The sequence below is a fragment of the Primulina tabacum genome, chromosome 2 (assembly GCF_025594145.1).
Source record: "Primulina tabacum isolate GXHZ01 chromosome 2, ASM2559414v2, whole genome shotgun sequence".
Classification (NCBI taxonomy): Eukaryota; Viridiplantae; Streptophyta; class Magnoliopsida; order Lamiales; family Gesneriaceae; genus Primulina; species Primulina tabacum.
In genome coordinates this window covers 914,579-940,021 of record NC_134551.1, presented here as the reverse complement: position 1 = coordinate 940,021, position 25,443 = coordinate 914,579, and the positions used below count along the sequence as shown (strand labels likewise).

Here is a 25,443-nt window from a genome sequence, read left to right as displayed (position 1 = left end):
ATTTACTTTAGTATTTATTATCTCAGTTCTGCATCTAAAATTGTGGATTGATTTCAATTTTGATCCAAATATTCTCTCTCTATCTTCGTTTCGAATTTTTATTGCTAATTGTCATCGCTAATGATTGATGTAGAATATTGAGAATCTATATATATATTCTGAGCTGGCAAAGGCACGATATAACATATTTGAAAAGTTAAAGAGGGTCGGTTGATAACATCAATGTCTTCTCTGTAACCCCCGGCCCCACAGACGGACGCTTCATGACGTAACTCATCGGACTCTCCAGCAAACTGCCGGAGAACTGAGCTTAAGCTGCGCATAACCGGCAAAATTTAGCGTCCGTGTTGAGTTTTCTCTGGAAACAACCACATAATTGATCTCCAAGGTAATTGCAAATGTTATCTTAATCAATTCAGTCCAAAATCTGAAAGTTGTGCGCAGCTTAAGCTCAGGTGAATTAACTCGTTTTGTCCTGTGAAATTGGTAAATGTGCAGCGACCTAGCTCCAGGTCCTTATTTGACAGTACCGGTTACCGATAATGGGCAGCGGAGTTCAGCTTACACCTCCAACAAAGTTACTATCAAGGTAGTAATTACTGACTTCTGCATGATTACATTGGGTATTTTGAGTATTAAATTTATGCAATTAAAGTTTTGTGGATTTTGAGGTACAAATTTCCCTTGCACCAGAAACTTTGTTTTGTATTTCAAGTGGGGAATTTGGATGGACCCTTTTTAACGTTTCGTAAAATCAAAGTTTTCGATCTCAAAATCGACGTCTTGAACCCCATAATATGGAATCCGCACAATCAGACTTGCCTTAACATATATTCGTTTTACATATGCATCCGACTTGTTTGATGATAAGTCTCCGTGACACTGTTAACAGTATAGACACTTCGTTATCTTTAATTATGATGTGTGTGTTATTTGATACTGATCAAAGGTGCTGTAAACGTGCACAATTTTCAGCATTTTTGTTAATATGTCTGTAGAATCCATAACAGCTAAGAACTATTTCATTTTTATTAATGTTCTTATTCTGTTTGTCCAGATTGATGGATGGCGCTGAGTATGCTCAATTTTTTCAAAACATTTGAATCTTGCTGAAACATATGGGAAAAAGAGTGCAAACAAGGTTTCTTGACATGTTCTAGCAGTCATTGTGCAATGCTAAGACAAGATGTTGTTCAGAAATTAATGCACCATTCTGGAATCATTTTGTCGATAGCAGTGACAAATATTGGTAAAACTCTCATCTTTCTGCTAAATAATCCATTTTTTAATTCTTTAGAAATGCTGTGTTTGTTGTCATTTGCTGCGGTGCAAAATTCAATTCAGAGCTCCTTACCCCAAGATATCTTATTTGTGTTTTTTAAATACGTTTGCCATTCGCATATAAATATGAAAAACACAGGTCAATCGCCTAAATCTAAAGATAGGATATTGTAATCAATTCGGAAAAGACGTGGGTAGTAAAATCCGCACCTGATCCTCTAATTTTTTATATTACACTGTCGTCGTCGTCGTCGTCGTCGTCGTGATGTTTGCAGTTTTTCTCATATATGTTATCCAGTACTGCTTGTGATTGAGTTGTGCTTAACTATGACAGGAAGGCCTATTAAAAGATATTTTCCTGCCACATTTTATACAACTCGGAAAGCTCTTGGTTTATATAATGACGCTAGTGAAGGGACTTACAAAGTAGCTCTTGCTAAGAATTTGGGGAAGAGTTCCTCTCGTTCGGCACTCACAGGAAGTGGGGGATGACAAAGATCATATCGAGAATGGGAAAATGAATCTGGCTAGTAGTTTAGCTTGTTTGGTTCAAGAATCTGACAATGTCCTTGAACAAAATTCCAAACCAAAGACCCGATTGGAGGTGAAAAAATTCCTTGAGATGCGCATAAAGAAGAAGGTAAAAGAACAATACATGAACGGGAAATTTCATGACCTTCTTGCCAAAGTGATTGCAGATCCAAACACTCTCAAGGATGCTTATGATTGCATAAAGGTGACATCTAATGTGGATCTAGTTGTGGATAGTGGTAACTTGTCATTTGAATCCGTGGCAAAAGATCTAGTTCATGGAAAGTTTGATGTTGAGGCCAATACTTACTCAATCTCAACTAAAGGGGCTAAGATAAAGAAAGAGGAACTTGTTTTCTCAAAACTTTACTTAAGGGTTGTTCAAGAAGCCATCAGAGTAGTCTTGGAAGTTGTTTATCGGCCTGACTTTTCTAAGATTTCTCATGGTTATCGAAGTGGTAGGTGTCATTTGTCTGCTTTGAAATATATCAGCAAAGGCATACCTTGTCCTGACTGGTGGTTCACACTACACATTAGGAAAAAAGTTGATGATTCCATCCTTACCAAACTCATATCATCCATGGAGGAAAAAATTGAAGACCCTAGGCTATTCTCTATAATCAGAAGTATGTTTGATGCAAGGGTACTCAATATGGAGTTTGGGGATTTTCCTAAAGGACATGGTCTTCCGCAGGAGGGGGTGTTGTCCCCGATATTGATGAACATATATCTGGATCTTTTGGACCGTGAAATATTCAGGATGTCAATGCGATATGAAGCTTTTGATTCAACACATAGTGAAGAGCATGCATCTACAAAGCTGCGTCACTGGTTCAGGAGACAGATGAAAGGCGATCATGTTCAACAAAAAATTGTTGTGGACAACTCAGGTGTACGGGTACATTGCTGTCGTTTCATGGATGAGATTTTTTTTGCCGTTTCAGGTCCCAAAGAAGTTGCTACTGCTTTCAAGTCTGACATTGAGAAATACTTGAAGAATTCTCTTTACCTGGAAGTCGATAATCAAAATGATTTTTTAGCATCTTCTGATCCCCATGGTGTTAAGTTTCTTGGTACTTTGATAAGAAGGGATCTGAAAGAGACTTCTGCTGTACGAGTTGTTCACAAATTGAAAGAAAAAGTGAGGTTATTTTCAGAGCAGAAACGGGAGTGTTGGGATATGGGGACTATCAGGATTGGGAGGAAATGGCTAGCTCATGGACTGAAGAAAGTTAAAGAGTCAGAGATCAAGCAATTAGCTGACAGTACCTCGATTTTGAATCAAATCTCCTCACACCGTAAATCTGGTATGAAAACTGATCACTGGTACAAAGTATTGTTAAAAATATGGATGCAAGATGCAAATGCTGGAAATGCGGAGAATGAAGAAATAATCTTAGCTAAGCACATTGTTGAACCGGCTCTTCCCCAGGAACTAAGAGATTCTTATCATCAATTTCAAAAACGTGCCAAAGAATATATATCTTTGGAAACAGCTTCAACACTTGCTCTATTATCTGGTTCCAGTTCTTCTCCGGATCGTGTTTTCGTTTTAAAAACTCTTGCTCCAACTAACTTCATAAAGAAGCGTCTCTTTCGATACGGATTGACTAATAGAGAAGGATATGCTCGCACGTGTCATTTGCTAATAGTACTTGATCATGATCAAATCATCGATTGGTTTTCAGGGATAGTTCGACGTTGGCTAAGATGGTACAGAGAGTGTGACAACTATGATGAAGTGAAGCTCATGATTTCCAATCAAGTAAGATTGTCATGCATCCGAACACTGGCAGCGAAATATAGGATCCATGAGACCGAGATAGAGAAGAAGTTTGATTTATCACTAAGCAGAATTCCCTCAACTCAAGAGATTGAGCTCGAGGAAACGAACAACGAATTAGCATCACAAGAATCTGCACTTGATGGTGCCGTAACATATGGAATAAACTATAGTGGTTTATGTTTGGTGTCTTTAGCCAGAATGGTGAGCCCATCACGACCTTGTAACTGTTTCGTCATCGGCTGCTCTGCTGTGGTTTCACATATTTATAGACTTCATATCATGGAAAGACAAAAGTTTCCAGGATGGAAGACCGGCTTTTCGAGCTCTATCCATCCCGCTTTACATAGGAGGAAAATTGGATTGTGTAAACAACATTTAAAGGATTTGTTTCTTGGTGACATATCACTGCAAGCAATAGATTTTGGTGCTTGGAGATGATAAAGGCTAATGTGAGCAGATTTTTCTTTTGTTGTTTAGAGATAAGAGTTGGTAGTTTGTTCTGTATCGAGTTTTTTTATATGATTTCTCTGTGTGTGTTTAATATATATAAATCAACCAAATATCAATAATTTTTATTTTATTTTTTTGCAAAATCTCTATTGAATATGACATGCAAGCTTATATATGTAGATATTGGATAAGAGTCATATGACATCAAATTCAACTACAAATATTACCGTTGTTGATTTTTTTTAGAAGTTCAAGGGATAAAAATTATGTTTACAAAATGTTTAAAATATGAATCAGTGGAGTAGATGTATCGAAAACAAAGTAAATTTAAATTTTTTTCACCGCATAATAAATTTAATTTAAACCGAAATGAGAAGCAACGATTTAACTAAAATTTGAAATGTAGCTCGTTTTAAACTAAACTTTTGAATTTGGACTATATTTCGATTTCAATCATATCATTCGATCAACTCAAAGAAAAGCCACGATTTTTTTTTTAAAAAAAAAAGAATACAACGGCTAGAACAAAATTGTCCATCCCAAATACCAAGTTGATCCTGATGGCTGCATTAAAGAAAAGAGTAAAGTGAGGGACAGATCAGTCCGTGAAAACGACAGTTTCGAGGAGGAAAAGATAAAGGCAATGAAAATGGACAACTCAGGGGTCACGAGGCAACTGACACACCCACACATATCGAATCAAACAACATACCTCGGAACCCGTAACACTCCTCCCTCGGATACTAGCACCACCTAGCTCTGCACGTTCAAGAATGTTGGTTGGTTTTTGTTGTAACTTAATGGAGCGGAGTAGTGCTCAGAAGGTAAAGTTTCGCCGTCGTAGCCTTCGTCTTGTCTTTGCTCTTCTCTTCGGTGCTCTAGCTCTCACCGAAGCAAGAGATGGACACCAAATGCCGGGGTTTCTCTACGCTAGAACTCGAGGAAGATGCACTCCCCAGTAGGACAAAATCTTGCTGTTAAATTTCTGTGTATTGATTTAATCGTGTATGTGATATTAAGTTCCGAGTTTTAACAGGTATTGGAGCAGCAGGAGGGAAACGTGGCCGAAAATGGTGCCTCAGACATCTACAATTTCGAATGTTTTCAGCTCGTTGGCGTACGAGCGATACAGGTACGACCTCACGCTGCTGGAAGCCGCTTCGCGAAACGACGACGGGGACAACGTTTTCGCGGCGCTGCTGAAGCAATCCACGGCGGCGCTACTAAATTCCTACGCCAGGAAAGGTTATCCCTACGCGGCCTGGGAAGTAAAGACTCTGCTGATCCAGGGCTTGGTCTCGGAAGAAGCCGCCGCTCTTCAAGCTCAGAAGTTCATGCAAGCTAACGAGAATTGTGGTTGACTAGTTATTTGAACTTTGTGTTGATAGATAGCTGAAATCAATGTATGTGAAAATTCTGTTCACTTTCAATGAACTACTTATCTTCAAGAATCAAGGGTTAGTTTCCATTGTGATTATACGCTATTTTTTGTTTTTCGATGATGAGTTACCGAATTAGTAAATGAATCAGTCTAGCACAATTCCAACAAGTTATTCTGTTGAGACTCGAGTTCTATATATTTTGATAAAACCACGAGGAGTGGATTGCGTGGGGAGGTAACCCGGATGATTAAATATCAAGCTTTTTTCCACGTGTCATATCTCGCCTCCAGATTTTAATTTATTTTTATTTTGAAGAACAAGTTTCGTTAAATTAGGACTATCAAGTCTTGAGTAGCAACATTTTGGAGCCAATCAGGAAAGAAATTCGAAGATAACAACACAGTTGCCCGGTGAACTAAAAGGTGTGCCGCTCTTCTGTTGACCGATCTTACATGTTGAATTGAAATGAAAGCACGAGAATCCAGCAAAGATCGTATTTCAAGAGAAACCACTCTCTCCAGGCTCCTATCTTGTCAGTGAATCCTTCTTTAAGTGAAAAAGAAGGAATGACATGTGCGTTTTATTTTCGATCATCCATAGACAAATTTGTATCTTTATTATTTTATTGTATTTAATTATTGCTATTGTTTTTAAAATATATTGTTGAAACATTTTATTTGTCTTTCAAATACCAAAATATTGCATAAGAAAAGTTTTATATAATCCTTCAACTAAACCATTTTTATTATTTCAACTTGCATATTTTAAAATGTTTTACAAAATGATTAATCATTTTTTAGATGAATTATTTTGAGTTTCTTCCATTTAAATTTAGAAACAAATTTGATTTAATTTTTAGGTGCTCGTGAACATTTCAAAAACGATTTATTGTAGCTCTTTTGGTCACAAAATTTTTTAAAGTACTTATTCCGCTCTCTAAAGCTCTCTAAAACATTTTTCGGATCCTATCAATCCTCCCACGTGAACTAAAAATTCTTGATGTGCTTCAACAATCACACAGCTTGACTGATAATTTCTTCAAGGACGTACAATTCGAAACAGAAAACCTAGCTTGATCCTAAAAGAGAAGGAAATATCTAACAATAGCAAATGCTTAAAAATCATAAAAATACTGGCAATCCAGTAATCATGTCTTCTTCGTTGTTGAACAATTCAAGCCAAAAATCCGTGCCACCTTCCATGCTCAAATCCCCACCAAACAAATTCTCCTCCAAATCATTACTCGATTCATTCACAGAAAAGTCGACTTCCGACCAGAAGCTCTCGTCCATTTCCAGGAAGTTCTTGTCGGAAGTGTAATCTTGGCCAGATTCTTTGGCGGTGTACGTGGTGGTCAGCGACGAGGTATCGCTGGATGAATGTGCCGGGGAATTCGGCGCTGAATCGCTGTCCGACTTGGGATCGAATTCGGACATGGGGATATTGTCGGGTTCGGGCTCGGGCTCGGGCAGGGGATTTCTAGCGACCCTTTTCTTCAAGTGGGTATGCCAAACATTTTTTATTTCGTTGTCTGTGCGGCCCGGTAATCTTGCTGCCATTACTGACCATCTACAGAGTCGAGATATGGTAGCATGCATGTTAGATTCCAAGATCAGTATTGTATATTCAAGTACAAATTTCTCCATGTTATTACGTTAGATATATAATTGTAACCAAATCAAGAATATTTTTCTAGTTAAGTATTTTAATAAAATACCGTGATACGGAAAAAAGATCAACTCTTCCCAATGGACAAGAATTAAAGCTAATGTGAAAAGGCAAACTCTTACTTGTTTCCCAATTCTTGATGCAATCTAATGATCGTTTCCTCTTCTTCCCTTGTGAAATTCCCTCTCTTAATATCGGGACGCAAGTAATTCATCCACCGAAGCCGGCAGCTCTTCCCACACCTCAAAATCCCTGCAGCTCAACAAACAGTTCCACGAATTCAGACTCCATTTTACAACAAAAAACCCGATCATCTTAATATATTTACTCAGTCAGAGATTGGCAAGTACCGGCTCGTTTGGGAAGGGTCCGCCAGTTGCCATGGCCGTGCCGATTGATGAAATCGACGAGAATAAAGTCTTCTTCTGCTGTCCACGGGCCCTTCTTCAAGCCCATTTTCTCACAGCATGGAGCCCGACCCATTTTGATCAAGATTCAACTTTTATATATATAGACTACTTACTATCTTGTGGGATGAGTTTGAAGTTGAAGCAGAGTCTGCAAATTATTGGAAAAATTTGAGAGCTGTGGTGGTTTATATATATGTTTGAATATCGAAACAGTATGGATATTGAATCAATATGATGATGAAATACGAAATTTCATGCGGCCCTGAATTTCCAGGAAAATGAAGTAATGATATTCCCAAGTGGTCAAAGATGCACGTGAACATTTTTCACGTCCGTATTTTTTTAATAAAAGTATTTTATATCCAATTATTATACCTTTGCTGTATGCTCTCTCTCTCTATCTATATATATATATATATATATATAAGCTAATATTATTATTAATAAATTATATCGATGAAATCATTTCTTATTTAAGAATTATTACGATATACCATAACTTTTTTTTATAAAATAAATTTTACGTTTTTTAATTTTAATATAATCTCTAAATTTTCAAGAATTACCGAAAACGTAAAAAATAATTAAGTATATGCACACATACATTATTATTAATGTCGTTAGGATTCGAACGAAAATATTTCTCAAAGGTATTTTTATAAATTTAAATTAGATGAAAATATAACATCCTCGTTTATTTAAATATAAGAACAACCATTTCTTTTCTTTTTTTTTTTATCGGTAGATTAATATATCAATATGAGATTTTTAATATTTGATGCCACTAGAAAATCAACGTGTTTTGACTGCATAGTTCGTTTTTACTTTTGACACGAACATGTGTGAGACGATCTCACAGATCGTATTTTGTGAGACAGATCTCTTATTTGGATTATCCATGAAAAAATATTACTTTTTATGCTAAGAATATTATTTTTTTATAGTGAATATTAGTAAGATTGACCCGTCTCACAGATAAAAATTCGTGAAACCGTCTCACAAGAGATCTACTCTTTATTTTTTTTATCATACACAGCAAATATAAGGATTCAAAATATTTTTTGTTCTTTGGATTAAGAAAATATGTCGGCACGAGTTTGATTATTTTGTAAGAGAGTTGACAAACGACTACTTACAAAGTATCTCTATATATAATTTTTAGATCGTAAAAAAAAAAAACTTTTAATATAAAAGTTTAAATGCTTATTTGAATGTTAAATAAGGCTATTATATGCGCATATATATAGTTTATTATGATTTATTTATTTAATTTAATAGTATATTCTTAATTTTCTTAAATTACATTTTTCGGGACTAATCTTACGATGATGGAAGATCGATTTCATCATTTGGTACCTGTATCTCACATAATATTTGAAATTTTGAAGGGTTTCTTTGAGTGTTTATGCAAAGCACTCAATAATTCTTGAATTAACACTAAGAGGCAATGTAATTTGCACTTTCTAATAAACATTTTCTAAACAACAATTGACAACCAAATAGGTAAAACCTCCGTCGATCATTTCCGTCCAGCATTTAGTATATAACATTTTGTGTCGTCGCGAAATAATACGAGGAAATGAAGTGGTGTATATGGTAACAAATACAACTTTTGACTTAATAATAAGTGTTTGATCATAGAATAGTTTAATGAAAGAAATTATTGCATAAAAGATTTAAGTCATAGTAATTGAACTATAATTTTGTTTTAAAAAGGGAAGAGTAACATTTTGGTTTTATATATTGCATATTTTTAAAAATAATATTATTAATCAATTTACGATTTTAATCAATTCATTTGCATATTTTTTAAGTCATTTTTTTATACAAGTGTTGACGTGATATTCGACATATCGATAATTTTCGATGTCACGTCAATATTATTTGATATCGTGTCAATATTTTTTGATGTCTTATAAAAATTTCCGGTGAAAAAACTAAGATAGTAAAAAAAATACAAATAATGTACTACTAAAGAATGTTCTAAAAAACACAAAAATAGTGGTCAACCATAAGGTTGACCATATCAAATGTGAACCGAAAATTGGTGATAAATAGCTATTTTTTTTAATAAAATTGAAGTAAAACAATTTAAATTTATTCTAAGCAACAAATATTTAAAAATATAAAAATTTAAACAAAAAAGCTAAATATGTCAAATAAACATTTCTGGAACCCTTTTTTTATTTGCGATTAGAAGATGACTCTTGTGAGACGATTTTACGAATTTTTATCTGTGACATGTCAATTTTACCGATATTCACAATAAAAAATAATATTCTTAGCATAGAAAGTAATACTTTTTCATGGATGACCCAAATAAAAGATCCGTCTCACAAAATACGATCCGTGAGATCGTATCATACAAGTTTTTGTCTTGCGATTGAGGAATCTCATTTGACTAACTTCAAATGATTTATGATTTTGAGACTCGTATGTTTGATAACTTGAAAATTTATATATTTTCTCTTAAAAATATTTATTCTTATATAAAGTTGAAGCTTAATCATGACATTTTATCATACTTTTTGGAACTTTTGGACTACGTTCAATTTTTTATATATAAATTAAAAATTAACAAGTTATAAAACCGAAAATAATTAAAGGACAATTTACTACAATTCTCAGTAGTATCATGAACAGGTGCACGTGGACAAGGACAGTTGTCAGTTGGCAGCCAAAATAGAGTCCGTATCGAAGAATTCAATTGTCTTGATTTTGAAAAGTAGCGTGTGCTGACGTTGAACTATCCAGTGTTCTTGCAATTTGAACCTTAATTAATATATCTATTTTTATTATAATACTAATAAAAAAAGTCAAATAACGTCTTTCGTTGAGATCGAACTTGTAGTCCAATGATCTCATCCGTCATATTAATTGGTTCTTTTTTTTGGGTTCGTTTTCCCTCCCCGCGTATATTGTAATAAAAAAAAACGTCTCTCGTTAAATTCATATATGTTTATGTATTTGTTTTTTGTGATAAGCAAATTTCTCAATTATTTTCCCAATTTTTTTAACCAAACTTAAAAAAATTTGAAATATTGGAGGATTATATATACCAGGCCTTGTAAAAAAAAGGACTGGTGGCTACATCAAATCAGCATCAGATTTATTTTTATTTTTATTTGTGATAAGCAAAAATTTCTCAATTATTTTCCCAATTTTTTTAACCGAACTTAAAAAAATTTGAAATATTGGAGCATTATATATACCAGCCATATATTGCACATATCAAATTGAAATAACAATTTCATGTTATTGCTGACTCCATCGAAAAAGCTAAGACAATAATCATTGAAAAAATAAATAGAAAGAGTCAACACAAATTTCTGGTATTTATATTATTATAATTGAATTAGAATTATAAAATTTAAAATATAACAGATAAAGAAAATTAAATTATTGTTGTCCGATAGATAGGCCAAAATTTTCAAGGCCAACTTGGATTCAACAGGGAAATATCTTTTTCTGGTTTTTTTTTTAAAGTAGTGAAATTATAATTAAATTTTATGGCTTCTGAAAAAATATTTAGATATTCACTTTAGGAGAATTATATATTGACTTTGCAAATTTAATATAATAATTTATATTTTGCTAAAAAAATTATTATCCTAGATTTTGTACCCATTAAACTCGTAGTCTTGGCTTTTGGGAATTGCGTTTTTGGTAATCATGTAGGCTGGTAATATTATCAGTCAATTTTGGGGGCGATTAACAGAATAATATTCTTCGTTTTTGGACTTTTGATTGTGTAAGAAACAATTTAATTTTCTTATTTTTCAGAATATACACAATAATGTTTTTAAATTTTTTTTTTTAAAATGCCTTTTCAAACAATAACATATATTATGGAAGGGATGGTATTAATATTGTTAAAATCCTAATAAAAATATTAATAAATTAGCATATGATGTAGCTCGTCTGACACCAAGCTTTTAAATTTGAGACGAAATATCGAGTTCAACATGTATGAAATGGCATTTCGTTGGTTACAATTATTCGATAAACAAGACATTTGTAAAAAATAAAAATAAAAAGCAGACTAAACAAATACCCTTCTAAATGAAACAGGGCCTATATGTTATTGTTGGATCTCGGTTTCTACACGCCCAAACGCAGCGGAAGTTTTAAAATTTTTTATTTATTTTGACAATCAAAATATATTTTGCTTTGGGCGCTCGTATGATTTTAACAAAAACATTCATAGGGTGTTAGAATTATATCTTTAGTGAATTAAATCACTTGGCTCCAACTAATCCAGTATAAACGGATTAGCTCTTGATGAATCCCTACGAACTTTCTTCAAAAGACTCCTTTCTTTTCTTCTAATTAGGTCCACGACTGCATTGTTTGATCCTCTTCAAAATTGCACTAGAAATATTGGAAGATATGCAACGTAGGAGAAAATTATTTGAGAGACGGCTCAAAATTCTTTCTCAAAAGAGGTGGCCGATTTTTTCTTGGAGGATGGAGGCTGATTTTCGAAAACTTATGGTGTGGTAGGCTAGGGTTTTGACTTCCCAATCCCTATATGTAATTAACCCATGACCTAATACATAATTAACATTAATGGGCTTGATTTAATTAATTGGGCTAGTCCAACTAATTTAATAAATTTAATCAAGGTCCATTAAAACTTTAATTATTTATTATGTTGGAATTGTACTCCTACAAGCCCATTAAACACATTATCCACCATATTTAATTTATTAATTAATAACTCAATTTTTGAGCTTAATAAATTAAATATATTATAAATTCAACTACTTGATTTTTCATCACCTCCAAAATTTAATATTTAATAAACCCAACTTTTGAGTTTAATAAATTAAATTATCAAATTTTATAAATTCAACTCCTTGAATTTATTCTCTCCAAATTTCATAAATTCAACTTCTTGAATTTACTATCTCATAAGTTCAACTTCTTGAATTTATTTTCTCAAAATTTAATTATCATAAATTCAACTCTTTGAATTTACTATATCATAATATAAATTCAACTCCTTGAATTTATTCTCTCAACGGGAACAAACAATCCAGTACTTGTGTGACCCTCAATGGTTCAGGGATACAAGCTAGCCGTGGGTTTACAACTCCTTGTGATTCAGGACATAATCCTTTATTCGGGCTTATCCTAGTTAGCCCCATTCTTTTCATCAATACATTGATCAAGAATGTCAGAACTCATTTCTGATTGCACCCATCGGATCATGGTAAGAGCGTCTAGTAGCATCGCCCTATGATCCCCCAGGTATCACTGATAGTGCCTGCAAGAACCAGTCGATTATGATTAACGTATAGTACGGTCCTTTCATCTCATATATCCCGATCGAATCTGCAATCATTGGTTCATCGAGGGTTGCATATTAATTCGATAACTATGTGATAACTATAATAGTGGCATCGCGTGTACTATTTTGAGAACTCCTTCTCTAACGTACATCTCATACTCTGGCCAGAGATTCCATGCACTATTATTTCATCAGATCACATAGGATATCCACACCCGTAGGTGAGCGGTGAATCCCCGACTACAATGCACTGGCTCCTATATGTGTCGCAACTGTACCCAACCTCGCCACCTGATGACTCTCCTGGAGCCGGTAAACGAGTCAAAGCACAGCCCTAGCATATAGAGCCTCAGTGTTGTCCCGGGTCGTAAGGACTAATGGTGTACAATCATAACCACGGACTTATCCTATCGATGAATGATAACCACTTGGAAAGTCCGAGGGAGGGTTGTTCGGTATAATCATCATATGACTACCCATCTGCATGTTTGTACATCTCTATGCCCTTACCAAGAAACGCAGTACACAACATCACAGATACTAGTCTCGAGCTCAAGCGGCCTTTATACCTGTTTTAGGCGGCTGAATCGACTAGGAACTAATTTAGAATATGCAGTGTTTACAAATGAGTTTCAACATCGAATTACGATTCATTTGTATTAAAGCATAATCAAGGACTTTATCTATGCTGTTTGCATGGGTATACAGATAAAATATAACAAGACCATAAAAAGTTAAATTATATTAAAATAAAGATTGCTTATTTCACTTGAGTCAATAAATTCCCTAGCCAACCGTTGGCTTGCAGGACATCTACTCTAACAGTTATTTGGAAGCTACTCGAGTCACTAGGTATATATATCCATCGACCAAAAGCATATAATAAAATCGACATTTAAACTATATTATATTCTTTTTATTACAATATAGTAAAAAATGATGAAATCTAGAATTCAAGTGACGCTAATTAAAATAACAAAATAACATTTAAAAATCCTAAAATAAAAGAAAAAAAGAGAAATTAGTGAGTGCGATGAGTTGAATTCAGTTGAATCTTATTTTGAAGAATGATCATCCAAAGTAAACAAAAGGTGGCCCGAGAGTGGTGGAATGTCCTCTAACAATAATCTCGTTTATAATAATCCCAAAATTTTATGAATCGAACGTGTGACGTTAACTCGTAGACAAATTATAAAACTTGTTAGTAACTTATGTGACGAGAATTTGCACGGTTTCGTTGCTCTTGGCTATACAAAGTAATATATACCGTATGCACGATTTTATTTAAATTCGTTTATAATTATTAATTATCCAAAAGTGACGCATTGTTTATATTATTAACTGTCGAAAAATGATGCACCATATCAATTAAATAAAAAAGAGTTTCTTTGTGCGTTGATTTTGATACCCTTAGAAAAAGGCATATTTCCCGTTATTCCAATTTTCCAGTTGCCAATCTCAATCATATCTTATGCATGAACCTTGAAATTATATTATAAAAATGGAGAAAATGAAGAGAGGTAATTAATTAAATAAATCATATATATCTTCGTCCACTTATTCTTGATCACAATTCACATGTCATATACATAAAATATCAGTAAGTTTGAAATTTTTCATAATTTTTATTTTGTTCACCTATGAGACATTCTCACAAATCTTTATTTTTGAGACGAATCAACCATACCGATATTCACAATAAAAAGTAATACTCTTATCATAAAAAGTAATATTTTTTTGTGGATGTGTTTTTCTGTTTTTCTCTCTATCTTTTAATCAAAGAAATTCAGTTATAGGAATCATAATTTACTGTTTTTCTCTCTATCTTTTAATTAATTATCGATATTAACTCGGTGGTGCGAGAATAATTAGACATTTCTATGAATAGATCTAAAAAAAGGCCATTTTCTTGAAGCACTAATTAAGATTAAGCATCACCTTGATCCGTATTAATCACTAATTTAATGAACCCAAATAAAAAAATATATATCTTATTTATTATGTTATGCAGCCCTTAATTAATTAATTAATCTGGTAAGCTACTTTTAAATTCCATAATCACGTGGCAATTTGACTTAATTCATGTTTGTGAATTATAATTTCAAATTAGAGACGTTCTGTGTGTAAAAAATTCACTTTTATGTATATATTATCAATGGGGATTATTATTATTATTTTCTTGGGTGTGAAAATTGATAAATATACCATCTTAAAAGACTAAAACCAGAGAGTAGGCGAGCTGCTTTGTTTCACCGCTCGCTCGCTCAATCGCGCTCGCGCGTCCGTTAACGTTAACAACTATTTCGTATCCGTTTTTATTTTATGAAAATAATAATCCAAGTAGTTTGTCGGGTTAAAAATATTTATGGTAGATTTCATATAAGACCGACTTAACCATAACTCCGTTCGAGTGGGTTCAATGCTACGTCGATCTATATTGTAATAAAACGATATATGTTCCGTCATGGCATGTGACTCATTCCGAAACAGGGAAAAAATCCATCAATTTTCTATGTTTTGGACTCAAGTCAAGAAGTTCTGCAATTTGGAAACGGCTTATGCCACAAATGCAATCGTACATTCGTATTTTTTTAATGATCATTTTAGGAATAAAAGAACCTGGAATTGAAGAAGAGTTGGTATTGCTCAGACTGAAAGAAAATAATACGCTTCCATCATCCTTGATCTACATCATATGATTCCTTCATGCTCAGACTGAAAGAAAATAAAGATTGGTATTCCATCCAATGATAGAAACGGTTATTATACATCATTTGATATATTAAAAACATGGATGGATTCTCCGTATAAGACATGTAAAATAGACTGAATTTGGAGAAAAGAGTGAGACAAGGACCAAGAAGCTGCATTTCCTTCTCGCCCTTATCAAACGAAGCAGCATGGTGGCGAACTATCATCCCATCATGTTAGCTTGTATGATCGTTTTTCAGCGAAGATTGTTAATCCGGAAATACTGGATAGAGTTTGAAAAAGTATATGAACTTTGGACAAGAAACAGAAATTAGATCTACATATACATGACAGATGATTAAGTATTGTTCGAAACAAGAGAATTTTGTGCCAATTTTTGTCTGTTTCACAACCACAGAAAACCTTGTATAGCTGAAAATGCACAAACTCCGGCCGGAAAAAAAAGGACTGGTGGCTACATCAAATCAGCATCATCTTCATAGTCATAGTCAACCTCGCTTGATTGCCTTCTCTTTGCCTCTCTTGGTCCTCTACCTTTCTTTGGTTTTCCCCTGTCAAATGTAACGAGCTCATGATTAATATATCGTTTTAAAAATGTAGTTTGCAAGTCTCATGGATCCTCAACAGATTAATACGAAGTCACTAAATGTATCAAAGCTGAGGATAAATTAGCTATGAGAAAAAGGATTACTTACGGTCCATTAGCTGCTATACCACCATCCCGTGCAACTTCTTCGGCCTGATACACAAAGTAAATACCGAAAATCATATTGTAAACAGATAATGCTTTCCGAGAAAATGAATAGTACCAAGTCCCACAATTTTAATTACAAAACTATACGTCCATGCAATACATAAATGAAGCAGTCGAGAACAGAAAAGATAGATTCAATAACCACAACAAAAATCGATTTAACACATACAGATTAGGAAATAAAATAAGGAATCAAAAAGACTCTGGTGGTAGCCAATGTAGCCAATCTCAAATTTGATGATGGCTTGCTTCAAGGCCTGATGAAAACTAAATCCGTGTAAATCATCGGTTAAAGTATCCACGTGTGACAGATATGAGAATCATGAAGTTTTGAAGTCTGAATATCTAGTAAAACCTATCCATACAAAAGAAGAAAAACCATAAACTGAAAAATTCAAGCCTACTGTTTTCATTTCGAGTATCCTCAAAGCCTGCATATGCAAGAAAAATGAAACACAAGTTTCCAATAACAATCAAGCACACACTTACGTTTGATCTAGCCACAAGAAATAATATTTGGAATACATTAGAAAAAAGAGACGAGAGAAGTAAAAGGCATACAGCCGGTGAAGTGACTGAAGATAACGAAAAGAGCCTATCTTCAGGCTGAAACTTCCGAGATCGTTTCAACCTGCAATGTAAATGTTAAGAAAGAGGTAGTAAAGAACACCACTACATCATTCATGGGTCATAGTTATTATGAATATGCAAGAAAAAGTAACAAGTACCTGAAATGAAAACATTAAAGAAACTTTAAAACACGAAACGAGTCGAATGGAATCAAATCAACAACACACTCGAGAAGCAATGACTAGTGCCAAATTAGCATTGTTTTTCAGTCAAATTTACCTTAAACGCACAAGGTGGCGTATTAATTCACACACTCATCCACTTTTCAGCATATTTCTGAATAAAAACTAGAGATCAAGAAAGGAAAGCATGCCAAGAATATCATTACAGTGCAGTATTCTTGGAGGATGACAAAAACCCCTCAAAACCTTTCAAAACATTTCCACATTGGCTTGGATCCTGTAAATAAATCGTCTCCATATCATATACCTACATAGTCACGTTCAAGAAACAAATAAACCAATTTATGATCACATAAATTACAACCATACAAAAAAACTAAAAAATGAACCCATTATTTCACCTGTTTCTCTATATTCCGAAGTTCTTCGTGCAGTTTGGCTCTCTTGCACAAAAGGGCAGTCAGCATCGCAGAAGGGTTTGAAGTAGTTCGTTGTCCTGTGAAAATCGGTCAAAAGGAACGAAAGATTGGGAAACCAAAAGATACGATTGGGATCTAAACATGAAAAGTGTAGCTAAAATGGTCGGCTTACCTTCAGAATCCATGTTGTGACGAGATTAAATGTGCTACGATCAACGTTGTATTATTGTTTATTTCTCGTTTTTCTGTTCTTTGCCTGCGCGATCAAGAAACCATGAAACGGGGTGCCCGAAGAACGTCGTCGTTTAGAAGGTAAAACCCCTAATTTGAAATTTTGATAACTTTGGGTTTTCAATTAAAATAAATCAATTAAACAGGTGTCCCGGTTCACTTGTTTTTGCAATTTTTATTATTATTAATTACATCTAAAAATTTAATGATATAAATAAATAAACACTTTATTAATAATACGAATAACAATGAATAATGAGAAATAAATTACTAGTATTATTGTTTAGAAATATAAAAATAACGATTTGACCAATAATAATAAAATTACAAAAATAATTTAGCGAATTAAGCGATTGACTAATACGATTCGAAACTGGGTCCATTTTTTTTAAAAAAAAAATGGTTCACTTGATTTTATTTCGGTTATTTCTCTAAAAAAATAAGTCAAACTAAATAAATTAATTTTTATTAAATTCTATTATATATATAAAAAGAACTTCTAAATTTTTTTTAACGATTTTGGTTAATGAAATTTTTTTAATTAGTTTTTAAAAAACAGTATGTGTATCCAATAACATTTTGCTTCGTTCGTCACTTTCCAATAATCAAACTGGTTTATTCTCTAGAATTTTTAATTTTGTGATGTTGCTTCATCTTGAATGACGTGGATGATGGATTCTCATTGCAATTACGGATTCATTCAGAAATCATAAACAATATATAAATCCTAATTAAAAAAAACAGAGAAACATGGAGGAGATTTTATGCTACGGGAAGTGTTCTGTTGCCGCTACCTGCTTCCTCCTCGTTAATGTCCTCGTTTTCGCCCGACATCTCCTCCAGAGACTTTCCCTTGGATTCAGGCACTAAGAAGGTGAACAACAAGCCTAAAAGATTGACAATACCTAACACTATCAGCGAATTCTTCACCCCGATGCCAGCCGGATATCCGGCATCCGCCTTTTTCAGGTCCTGGTTCTGTGCCAGGTACAAGAACCCGAACGCACCGATTATGGCCCCCAATTTCCCAGATGCAGCTGATATCCCGTGGCACGTCGAGCGCAGTCTGGCTGGGAAGATCTCGGCTGGCACGACAAAGGTTGTTGCGTTTGGCCCGAAATTGGCGAAGAAGAAGGTGAGTGAGTACATGACCACGAAGCCTATCCGGTTATCTGGAGGAGTCCAGTGGTTGTAAGGGAAGGCCAAAGCAAACATGAAGACCGTCATGAAGAAGAAACCGATTATTTGAATGGCGAATCTTCCGATTACATCGATTAGCGCCACTGTTACCCAGTATCCGGGGACTGTGCTGCACAGGGCAATCAGAGTTTGAGCCCTGGCAATGGTGAAAACTTCTTGAATTGTGTTCATGGTTTTAGCAGGAGGGATCCATCCAATTGCACTGAAAATGTCTTTCTGGAACAGGTTCTGGCTGTAAAAAGCAATGTCCAGCAAAAACCAGGTGCTTGTAGTTCCAAGCAAGTGTAATCCATGGCGTTGGAGAAATTCTTTCGAAAACAACCCGTACGCGGCCTTCTGCTGCTCCACCCTAGGCTGCTCAGCCTCAATATCCACCTGCAGAACCTTAGACATATCCGAAGCAGCCTGTTTCGGTTTCTTGGCCACCAGGGCCGTGTAACGGGCTGTTTCGGGCATCTTTAGCCTCCAGTAAAATGTCAGCAAAGCAGGGGCTGCACCAACCATCAAAATAATCCTCCAAACGTAATCTGCCTGAGGAATCGAGGAGGCAATCGGATCAATCTCGTAAGCCGGCGCCTTGAATCTGGCCTCAAACGCGGTAGAAATAATCATACCAAATATCCCTCCCGCGAGAATCCCAAATCCTTGCATAGCAAACACCGCCGCGATAAATGCCCCCCGAGTTTTCTTGTTAGCATACTCCGACATGATGGTGGCCGATAGCGGGTAATCTCCACCGATACCAAAACCGAGCCAGAATCTGAAGAAGCACAGAGTAGCCATTACGGATTTCGCGCTGCTCCCGAAAGAAAGACCGGATGCAACAGAGCAAAGGCACATGAGCATGAGGGTGACACCGTAAACCTTTTTCCGGCCCATTTTGTCGCCGAGCCAGCCGAAGAAGAGCTGCCCTGCCAACGTTCCGCAGAGAGCAACGCCATTAACGGCTGCCGCTACATTCGGAGGCAGGGTTCCGGGCTTCGGTGATCCTTCGACATGGTAGTATATGCGGCCGAGCATTTTGGTGACGAGTGATATGCAAAAGAGATCGTATGCATCGGTGAAAAATCCCATTCCCGCGATGATGATTGCGGTGAAATGGTACCATTGTGTCTTGGCTACATCGAGAGCATTCAGCACTTTCAAGTTGTCCCCCGACATTGTTCCTCTCTTTTTAGCTTATTTATATCTCCACTGCCTCTTTCTGCAACAAAATTTACGCCATGAAATCAAATATATATTGCTTTGAAAAAAATTACTAAATGATAGAGTAAATTTACTGAATTTTGGCAAAAAAATAAATTAAATCAGAGTAACCGAAGATAAATACCGCACAATCAATCATCTACTTTTAAGGAGTGTAATTTGTTCGTTGGCATTTGTTACCTACTTTTACTCAAAAATTTAATGATCATATCATATCTTCTTCAAATTTCTTGAAGCGAATCTTGATCATATATATATATATATATATATATATATATATATGTATATAAATATATATATATAGATCACAAAGAAATCAGATCGAAGACTGTTACGAGCACCTTTGCATGGAACAAGAAAAAAACAAAAGATCCCATGAATACAACCCAACAAAAACATGATGTTAGATAAAACATAAATAAATAATATCGATCAATACTTACATCATGCGAACAGATTACGTAATATTATTTCGATTTTCGAAACCCAGATACGAAAACTAATTAAAGAAAAAATCAAGAAATTTAAATAATCAGTGTTAAAATACTAACAAAAGTTAGTACTGATTTAATTACCTTCTTATTTGTGAAGACAAAGTATTATTGAATTAGAGAATGTAATTTGATCGTATGGTTTCGTGGTTTTAAAAGTATTTGGAGGTGAAGTGAATACGGAGAGGTTGTGGGTATTTATACGGCGGAGGAACCTCAAACCACCTGGGATCTTCGCCGGAATATTCCCTGCTTTTTCGGGTATCCTCGGTCATGCACGAGTCAATATTTTGAACCACATACTTTCTTTTTATTACAATAGATAATCTATATTATAATAATCTCAAAATCATCGCCTAAAGACTAGAGATTTTATTATCATTCAGTAGTAAAAGTTATGTAACGATATTTTTTTGTTGGATTCATATTTGTAATTTTTCATATGATGGTAATTATATATATATATATATATATCGAGGTGCAATAATTGTATTTGATAGGAGATCAATCGAAAAATGACGTTTGGACTATTGGATCTTTTAAAACACACGTTTTATTTTCTATGGTTTATGTGTAATATTTATTAAAGCACATATAATCATAAAATTTTATGTTATTTACACAATTGTATGTTGGGAAAGAACACAATATTTAATGCATATTATAATAAACTTTGACCAACAATTTTTTTCGTTATGGTTTACCTAGATTTTTCCATCAGAAGCGCGAGTCCATTATTTTGGATCTTCTATAATTAAATATAGTTTCATCCAATTAATTTGGAATGCGAAAATTGATATTTCACTTCGAGATTATTCATGAATTTGATCAAATTCACCATATTCATCCATTGTCCCTGAAAAAAAACCTTGAAGCCCTGGAACTGAACATTGCTGAAGCATACTTGTGAGATTCGGGTCACGGTGTGCTGGAATTTCGACGATTAAACTCGGATCCGGGCATGGAATATTGTAATTAATCGACAATAGTTGAGTTTTACTCAACCCTCCATCAAAATATCCGGGTTTAAGCCCCAAAGCTTCACCAAGAAAATCCAAGATCCTCAACAGAAACTTCCTCCCCTCTACGGAATACTTTCCCACAAGTTCCCTCAAGGTAAGCCAAACAAATTAAATAAATCTTGAAAACTCAGGGATCATATTAGTGAATGAAATGTTGAACTAACATGCGAATCGGGACCCATCATATACTGGTATCTGGTAGGGTTTTCGGGCCATAGGCAGATGTCTTCGATAGGATGACAATGGTACGTGGGTAGAATTATCCCTCCAGTAGTAAAATTCTTCTATTTCATAATCCATTGAGCTGGAATAGATTCTACACTTTCTTTTGAAGCCAGTAGAATAAAAGCTCGATTTGTACTCCGGTGACATACTGAAAAACCCCTGGATTACGCGCATCGTTTCGTCCATCAGGCTTTAAGGGATTCCATGGTTGATCACCTGGAAACAAAATTTTTCCCGTCATAATTTTATAGCTTCTTATTGAAAAAAAAAGCTACGAATACGTAAATTCGTAAAAGTTTGATGCTTTGATACATCAACTAGTGAACCTGGAAGAAACCAAATTTTTGACATGCATTCAAAATCTCTTGATTTTTCGCCATTTCATGAAGATCGATAACTGGAATGTTTTTGCATAAGGGAAATCCTGTTTTCCAGGTCTTTTGCCAGGCGGGAACATGTATTTTTCTGGCAAAGATTGTGCCGTTTTAGTGCACCAACTTGACATATATGATCACGTACGTACGTGAGGATTTATGAATCTAAGAACACTGATTAAATAGTTGAAGAATAAAAAAAATCATCAAGGCTAAAGTCTATCATAGGACGACATGGAATTTTTTTCAAAAATCATGTATTTTCATTCAAAGGTATGGATAATGGACCAGCTAGCAAATGGGGTCGATTACCACTTGTTTATCTACTGAAAATCATTAAAAAAAAATTTGAGGCAAAAGAAGAAAATCATTAAATTTGGGTAAACAACATATAATTGGATAACATAGCCCAAAAGAAATAAGCGTGTGTATATATAATCAGGCTGTTGAATAATATTTAATAAGCTATAGTATCGTAATATGTTTGGTTTGATCGATTAAATTTAGAATAGAATTGTAAATTTGGATTTTTTAATTTTCAATAATTAATGAATATGAGAAAAAAATATATATGAAAGATAATATCTTAATTTTTGACTAAATGATTTGATTACGTGAGATAAATAATTAACAAAATGAACTTGAAGTACTGGAAACATACCTGTAACACAATCATTTTTTTAATCTATAAAATAGGATTATTTAAAACAAATACTCAAATATTTCAGCATTTAATCTGAGAAAATCTGTTTGATTTGACCGTTTTGTATATGCACCTTCGCGAGAACTCAAATTTAAATGGATGATATTCATTCAAGCAATTTTGCTATGCTACGTACCTTCGTCGATTAGGTGACACATTTTTATTAGATGTGAAAAAACAAATCAAAATTTTATATCCAATAGATATGTGTCACTCCATCAATACTTGTATATTGTTAGCTCGACTTTGATACCAATTGTATACCTGAATTCTTGTCGTTTTACTAAAAGATATAGTTATTAGTAACTGTGTAACTCTAATTTTTTAAATCGTACATCAGCCTAAGTGTCAGGTTTCGATTGCTCTAATCAGTAAAAATAATTATTACACCCGGCCAAGTTCCTCCTTTCTTGACAATCTCCTTAAAACAAGACAAATTAATAGTCCTAATTCTTATGTTTCTTCAAAAACAAGAAGCTATGAATTGATGAGCGATTGATTAACAAAGGGAGACCATGATATGCATGCTAATTCATAAAACTTCATTTCAAATGAAGTCCTGGAAATTGGTATAATTTGTCATTTTATTTTAATTAATAAAAGGACACTATCCCATAATTTTTCTTAGTTTTTTAGTAATTAAATTGCTTTCAACTCAATATCAACTTGGGTTTGAATATATTTCCAGGAAATATGAACTTCTAAACATAAAATTTCTTTTTTCAGTAATTGGGGGCAAATCTGTCTATTTATTATTTCTGTAACAATTTTTGGGCTTTGGCTTGTAGACTTTGCAACTAATAGACCAAGGCCTAACATTTGATTGTTAGGTATCCCATTGTAAATATCACAGTCCAAGCTTCGTCAATTCACAAAAAGCAGACTCTTGTGAGATGCTCTCACGAATCTTTATCTGTGAAACAGATCAACAATACCGATATTCACAATAAAAATTAATACTCTTAGCATAAAAAATAATGCTTTTTCATGGATGATCCAAATAAGAGATTCGTCTCACAAAATACGACCTATGAGACAGTCTCACACAAATTTTTGTCATTCACAAATAAGTTATCGTGATTATTTTTTTAAAAAAAATTATTGCTTGTTTTAGTTTGTGAATGACCAAACTCGATATCATGGAATTTAAATCTATAATTTACGGCATGTTATATTTCATTGAATATAATTTAATTACTTTATTTGAATATTTAGTTTATGATATGTGATATATAATTAACGACGAAATATCATTCGATTCGTACGAAAAACCATGTGCTTGTGTTTTGGTTGAAAATGGAGTCCCGCGAAATTAAAAAAAAAAATATATCAGTCATGTTTTTAACGCACTTATATTTTATTGTTACTAATAACTAACGCATCCGTTATTTCGTACATCGTCATCGGCCGAACTAAAACAATATATTTTTTCTAGTTGAGTGAGATCCGTTGAACAAAGACATGCACACGTATTGCATGTATAAAAATCAATGATATTTCTACGTATCCAAAACATATATTTAATTTAAAGGCATTTATTGCAGTACAATATTTTTATTTGATTTAATTTACCACATTTCGTTGACAAAATTGACGCAATATTTACTGAACACCAATTTGAATTTGTAAATAGTCTCGTAAATCGTCTCCATCACACATTTAAAAAAAAAAATTGGCATTGACTTTTATTGACAATCTTAATTACTCCAGCGGTAAATACTGAATATTTGCAGATTTTTTTTTTTTGCTTACTATTTCAAAATTCTAATAAATGAAATCGAAAAAATTAGTTTTATTAATAAAATAAATCAAGAAAATTGAATTTAGCTAATAAATGGGCAGATGTCGTAAACGGCTGGTAACATTTATATCATATTGACGTGACATATATTAATTAATGATGGTGATGTGTACTAATTATTTTTTTTCAAAAAAAATAAATTTCATTATTCACATTGTTATGCTTTTGTTATTTTTTTACAGAAATATTTTACTTTTATTTTTTTTCGAAAAAATTAATATATATTTTTAAAAAAATTCGAAATATAGTCCATTTTGCGAGAGGAAGAAAACAAAGTTTGGATATTTGGAGAAAATTAAATATTTTGTTTGTTTTTGAAAGTGACAATTATAGAATTATAATAACCAAAATATTTAACAAATATTAAATACATAAGTAATTATCAAGTAGACACATACTGTAAGACCCGATATTTTATTTACTGTAATCTGAGATTAATCTAAAATGATTTATAGATTAATTAAGGTAAATATAGACGGAATGAATTAGACCGGGAAAGACGCAAAATTATGTGCGAGGGTGTGCCATTCGCGCACATGCGCGACGTGATGCGCGAGCCATGCGCGGATTTGGCAGAAGACCCCACGCATATGCGCGGTGTGAGGGCGTGCATATGCGCGAGGTGTCCAGTAGCCAAGGAGCTGGAACAGAACATTGCGCGCACATGCGCGAGGTAGGCAGAGAGTTGGGCGCACATGCGCAGGGTGAAGTCGCGCATATGCGCGAGTGTTGAATGCGGAGACAGTAGGTCT

General features: G+C 34.0%; 5 protein-coding genes and 1 pseudogene across 7 annotated transcripts; 2 read left to right on the top strand and 4 right to left on the bottom strand.

The window, feature by feature from the left end:
* Positions 1–183: 183 nt before the first annotated feature.
* On the top strand, positions 184–4,178 carry LOC142522676 (nuclear intron maturase 4, mitochondrial). Of its 2 annotated transcripts, none has more exons than XM_075626216.1 (4): positions 184–388; positions 507–589; positions 1,058–1,249; positions 1,616–4,178. In XM_075626216.1, exon 4 carries the CDS (start codon positions 1,799–1,801, stop codon positions 4,034–4,036), a length of 2,238 nt encoding a protein of 745 aa, XP_075482331.1. In that variant the 5' UTR covers positions 184–388; positions 507–589; positions 1,058–1,249; positions 1,616–1,798; the 3' UTR covers positions 4,037–4,178. The 2 variants fall into 2 exon arrangements, with proteins under 2 accessions (XP_075482331.1, XP_075482325.1); XM_075626210.1 differs by having other exon boundaries at positions 499–589.
* Positions 4,179–4,701: 523 nt separating this feature from the next.
* LOC142537217 (uncharacterized) lies at positions 4,702–5,533 on the top strand. Its single transcript, XM_075642769.1, has 2 exons — positions 4,702–5,006; positions 5,085–5,533. The coding sequence occupies exons 1-2, from the start codon at positions 4,822–4,824 to the stop codon at positions 5,407–5,409; spliced, it is 510 nt and encodes a 169-aa protein (XP_075498884.1). The 5' UTR covers positions 4,702–4,821; the 3' UTR covers positions 5,410–5,533.
* Positions 5,534–6,385: 852 nt separating this feature from the next.
* On the bottom strand, positions 6,386–7,674 carry LOC142537216 (transcription factor MYB30-like). Its single transcript, XM_075642768.1, has 3 exons — positions 7,449–7,674; positions 7,221–7,350; positions 6,386–6,999 (listed from the first exon to the last, which is right to left on the bottom strand). The coding sequence occupies exons 1-3, from the start codon at positions 7,579–7,581 to the stop codon at positions 6,552–6,554; spliced, it is 711 nt and encodes a 236-aa protein (XP_075498883.1). The 5' UTR covers positions 7,582–7,674; the 3' UTR covers positions 6,386–6,551.
* Positions 7,675–15,804: 8,130 nt separating this feature from the next.
* Positions 15,805–17,768, bottom strand: LOC142522665 (uncharacterized). Of its 2 annotated transcripts, none has more exons than XM_075626189.1 (6): positions 17,611–17,768; positions 17,421–17,515; positions 17,226–17,326; positions 16,829–16,898; positions 16,209–16,252; positions 15,805–16,064 (listed from the first exon to the last, which is right to left on the bottom strand). In XM_075626189.1, the coding sequence occupies exons 1-6, from the start codon at positions 17,621–17,623 to the stop codon at positions 15,968–15,970; spliced, it is 420 nt and encodes a 139-aa protein (XP_075482304.1). In that variant the 5' UTR covers positions 17,624–17,768; the 3' UTR covers positions 15,805–15,967. The 2 variants fall into 2 exon arrangements, with proteins under 2 accessions (XP_075482304.1, XP_075482313.1); XM_075626198.1 differs by having other exon boundaries at positions 17,226–17,296.
* A 535-nt stretch (positions 17,769–18,303) lies between these two features.
* On the bottom strand, positions 18,304–20,725 carry LOC142522655 (inorganic phosphate transporter 1-4-like). Its single transcript, XM_075626178.1, has 2 exons — positions 20,651–20,725; positions 18,304–20,073 (listed from the first exon to the last, which is right to left on the bottom strand). Exon 2 carries the CDS (start codon positions 20,028–20,030, stop codon positions 18,432–18,434), a length of 1,599 nt encoding a protein of 532 aa, XP_075482293.1. The 5' UTR covers positions 20,031–20,073; positions 20,651–20,725; the 3' UTR covers positions 18,304–18,431.
* Positions 20,726–21,332: 607 nt separating this feature from the next.
* On the bottom strand, positions 21,333–22,318 carry LOC142537134 (hyoscyamine 6-dioxygenase-like; annotated as a pseudogene).
* Positions 22,319–25,443: the final 3,125 nt, after the last annotated feature.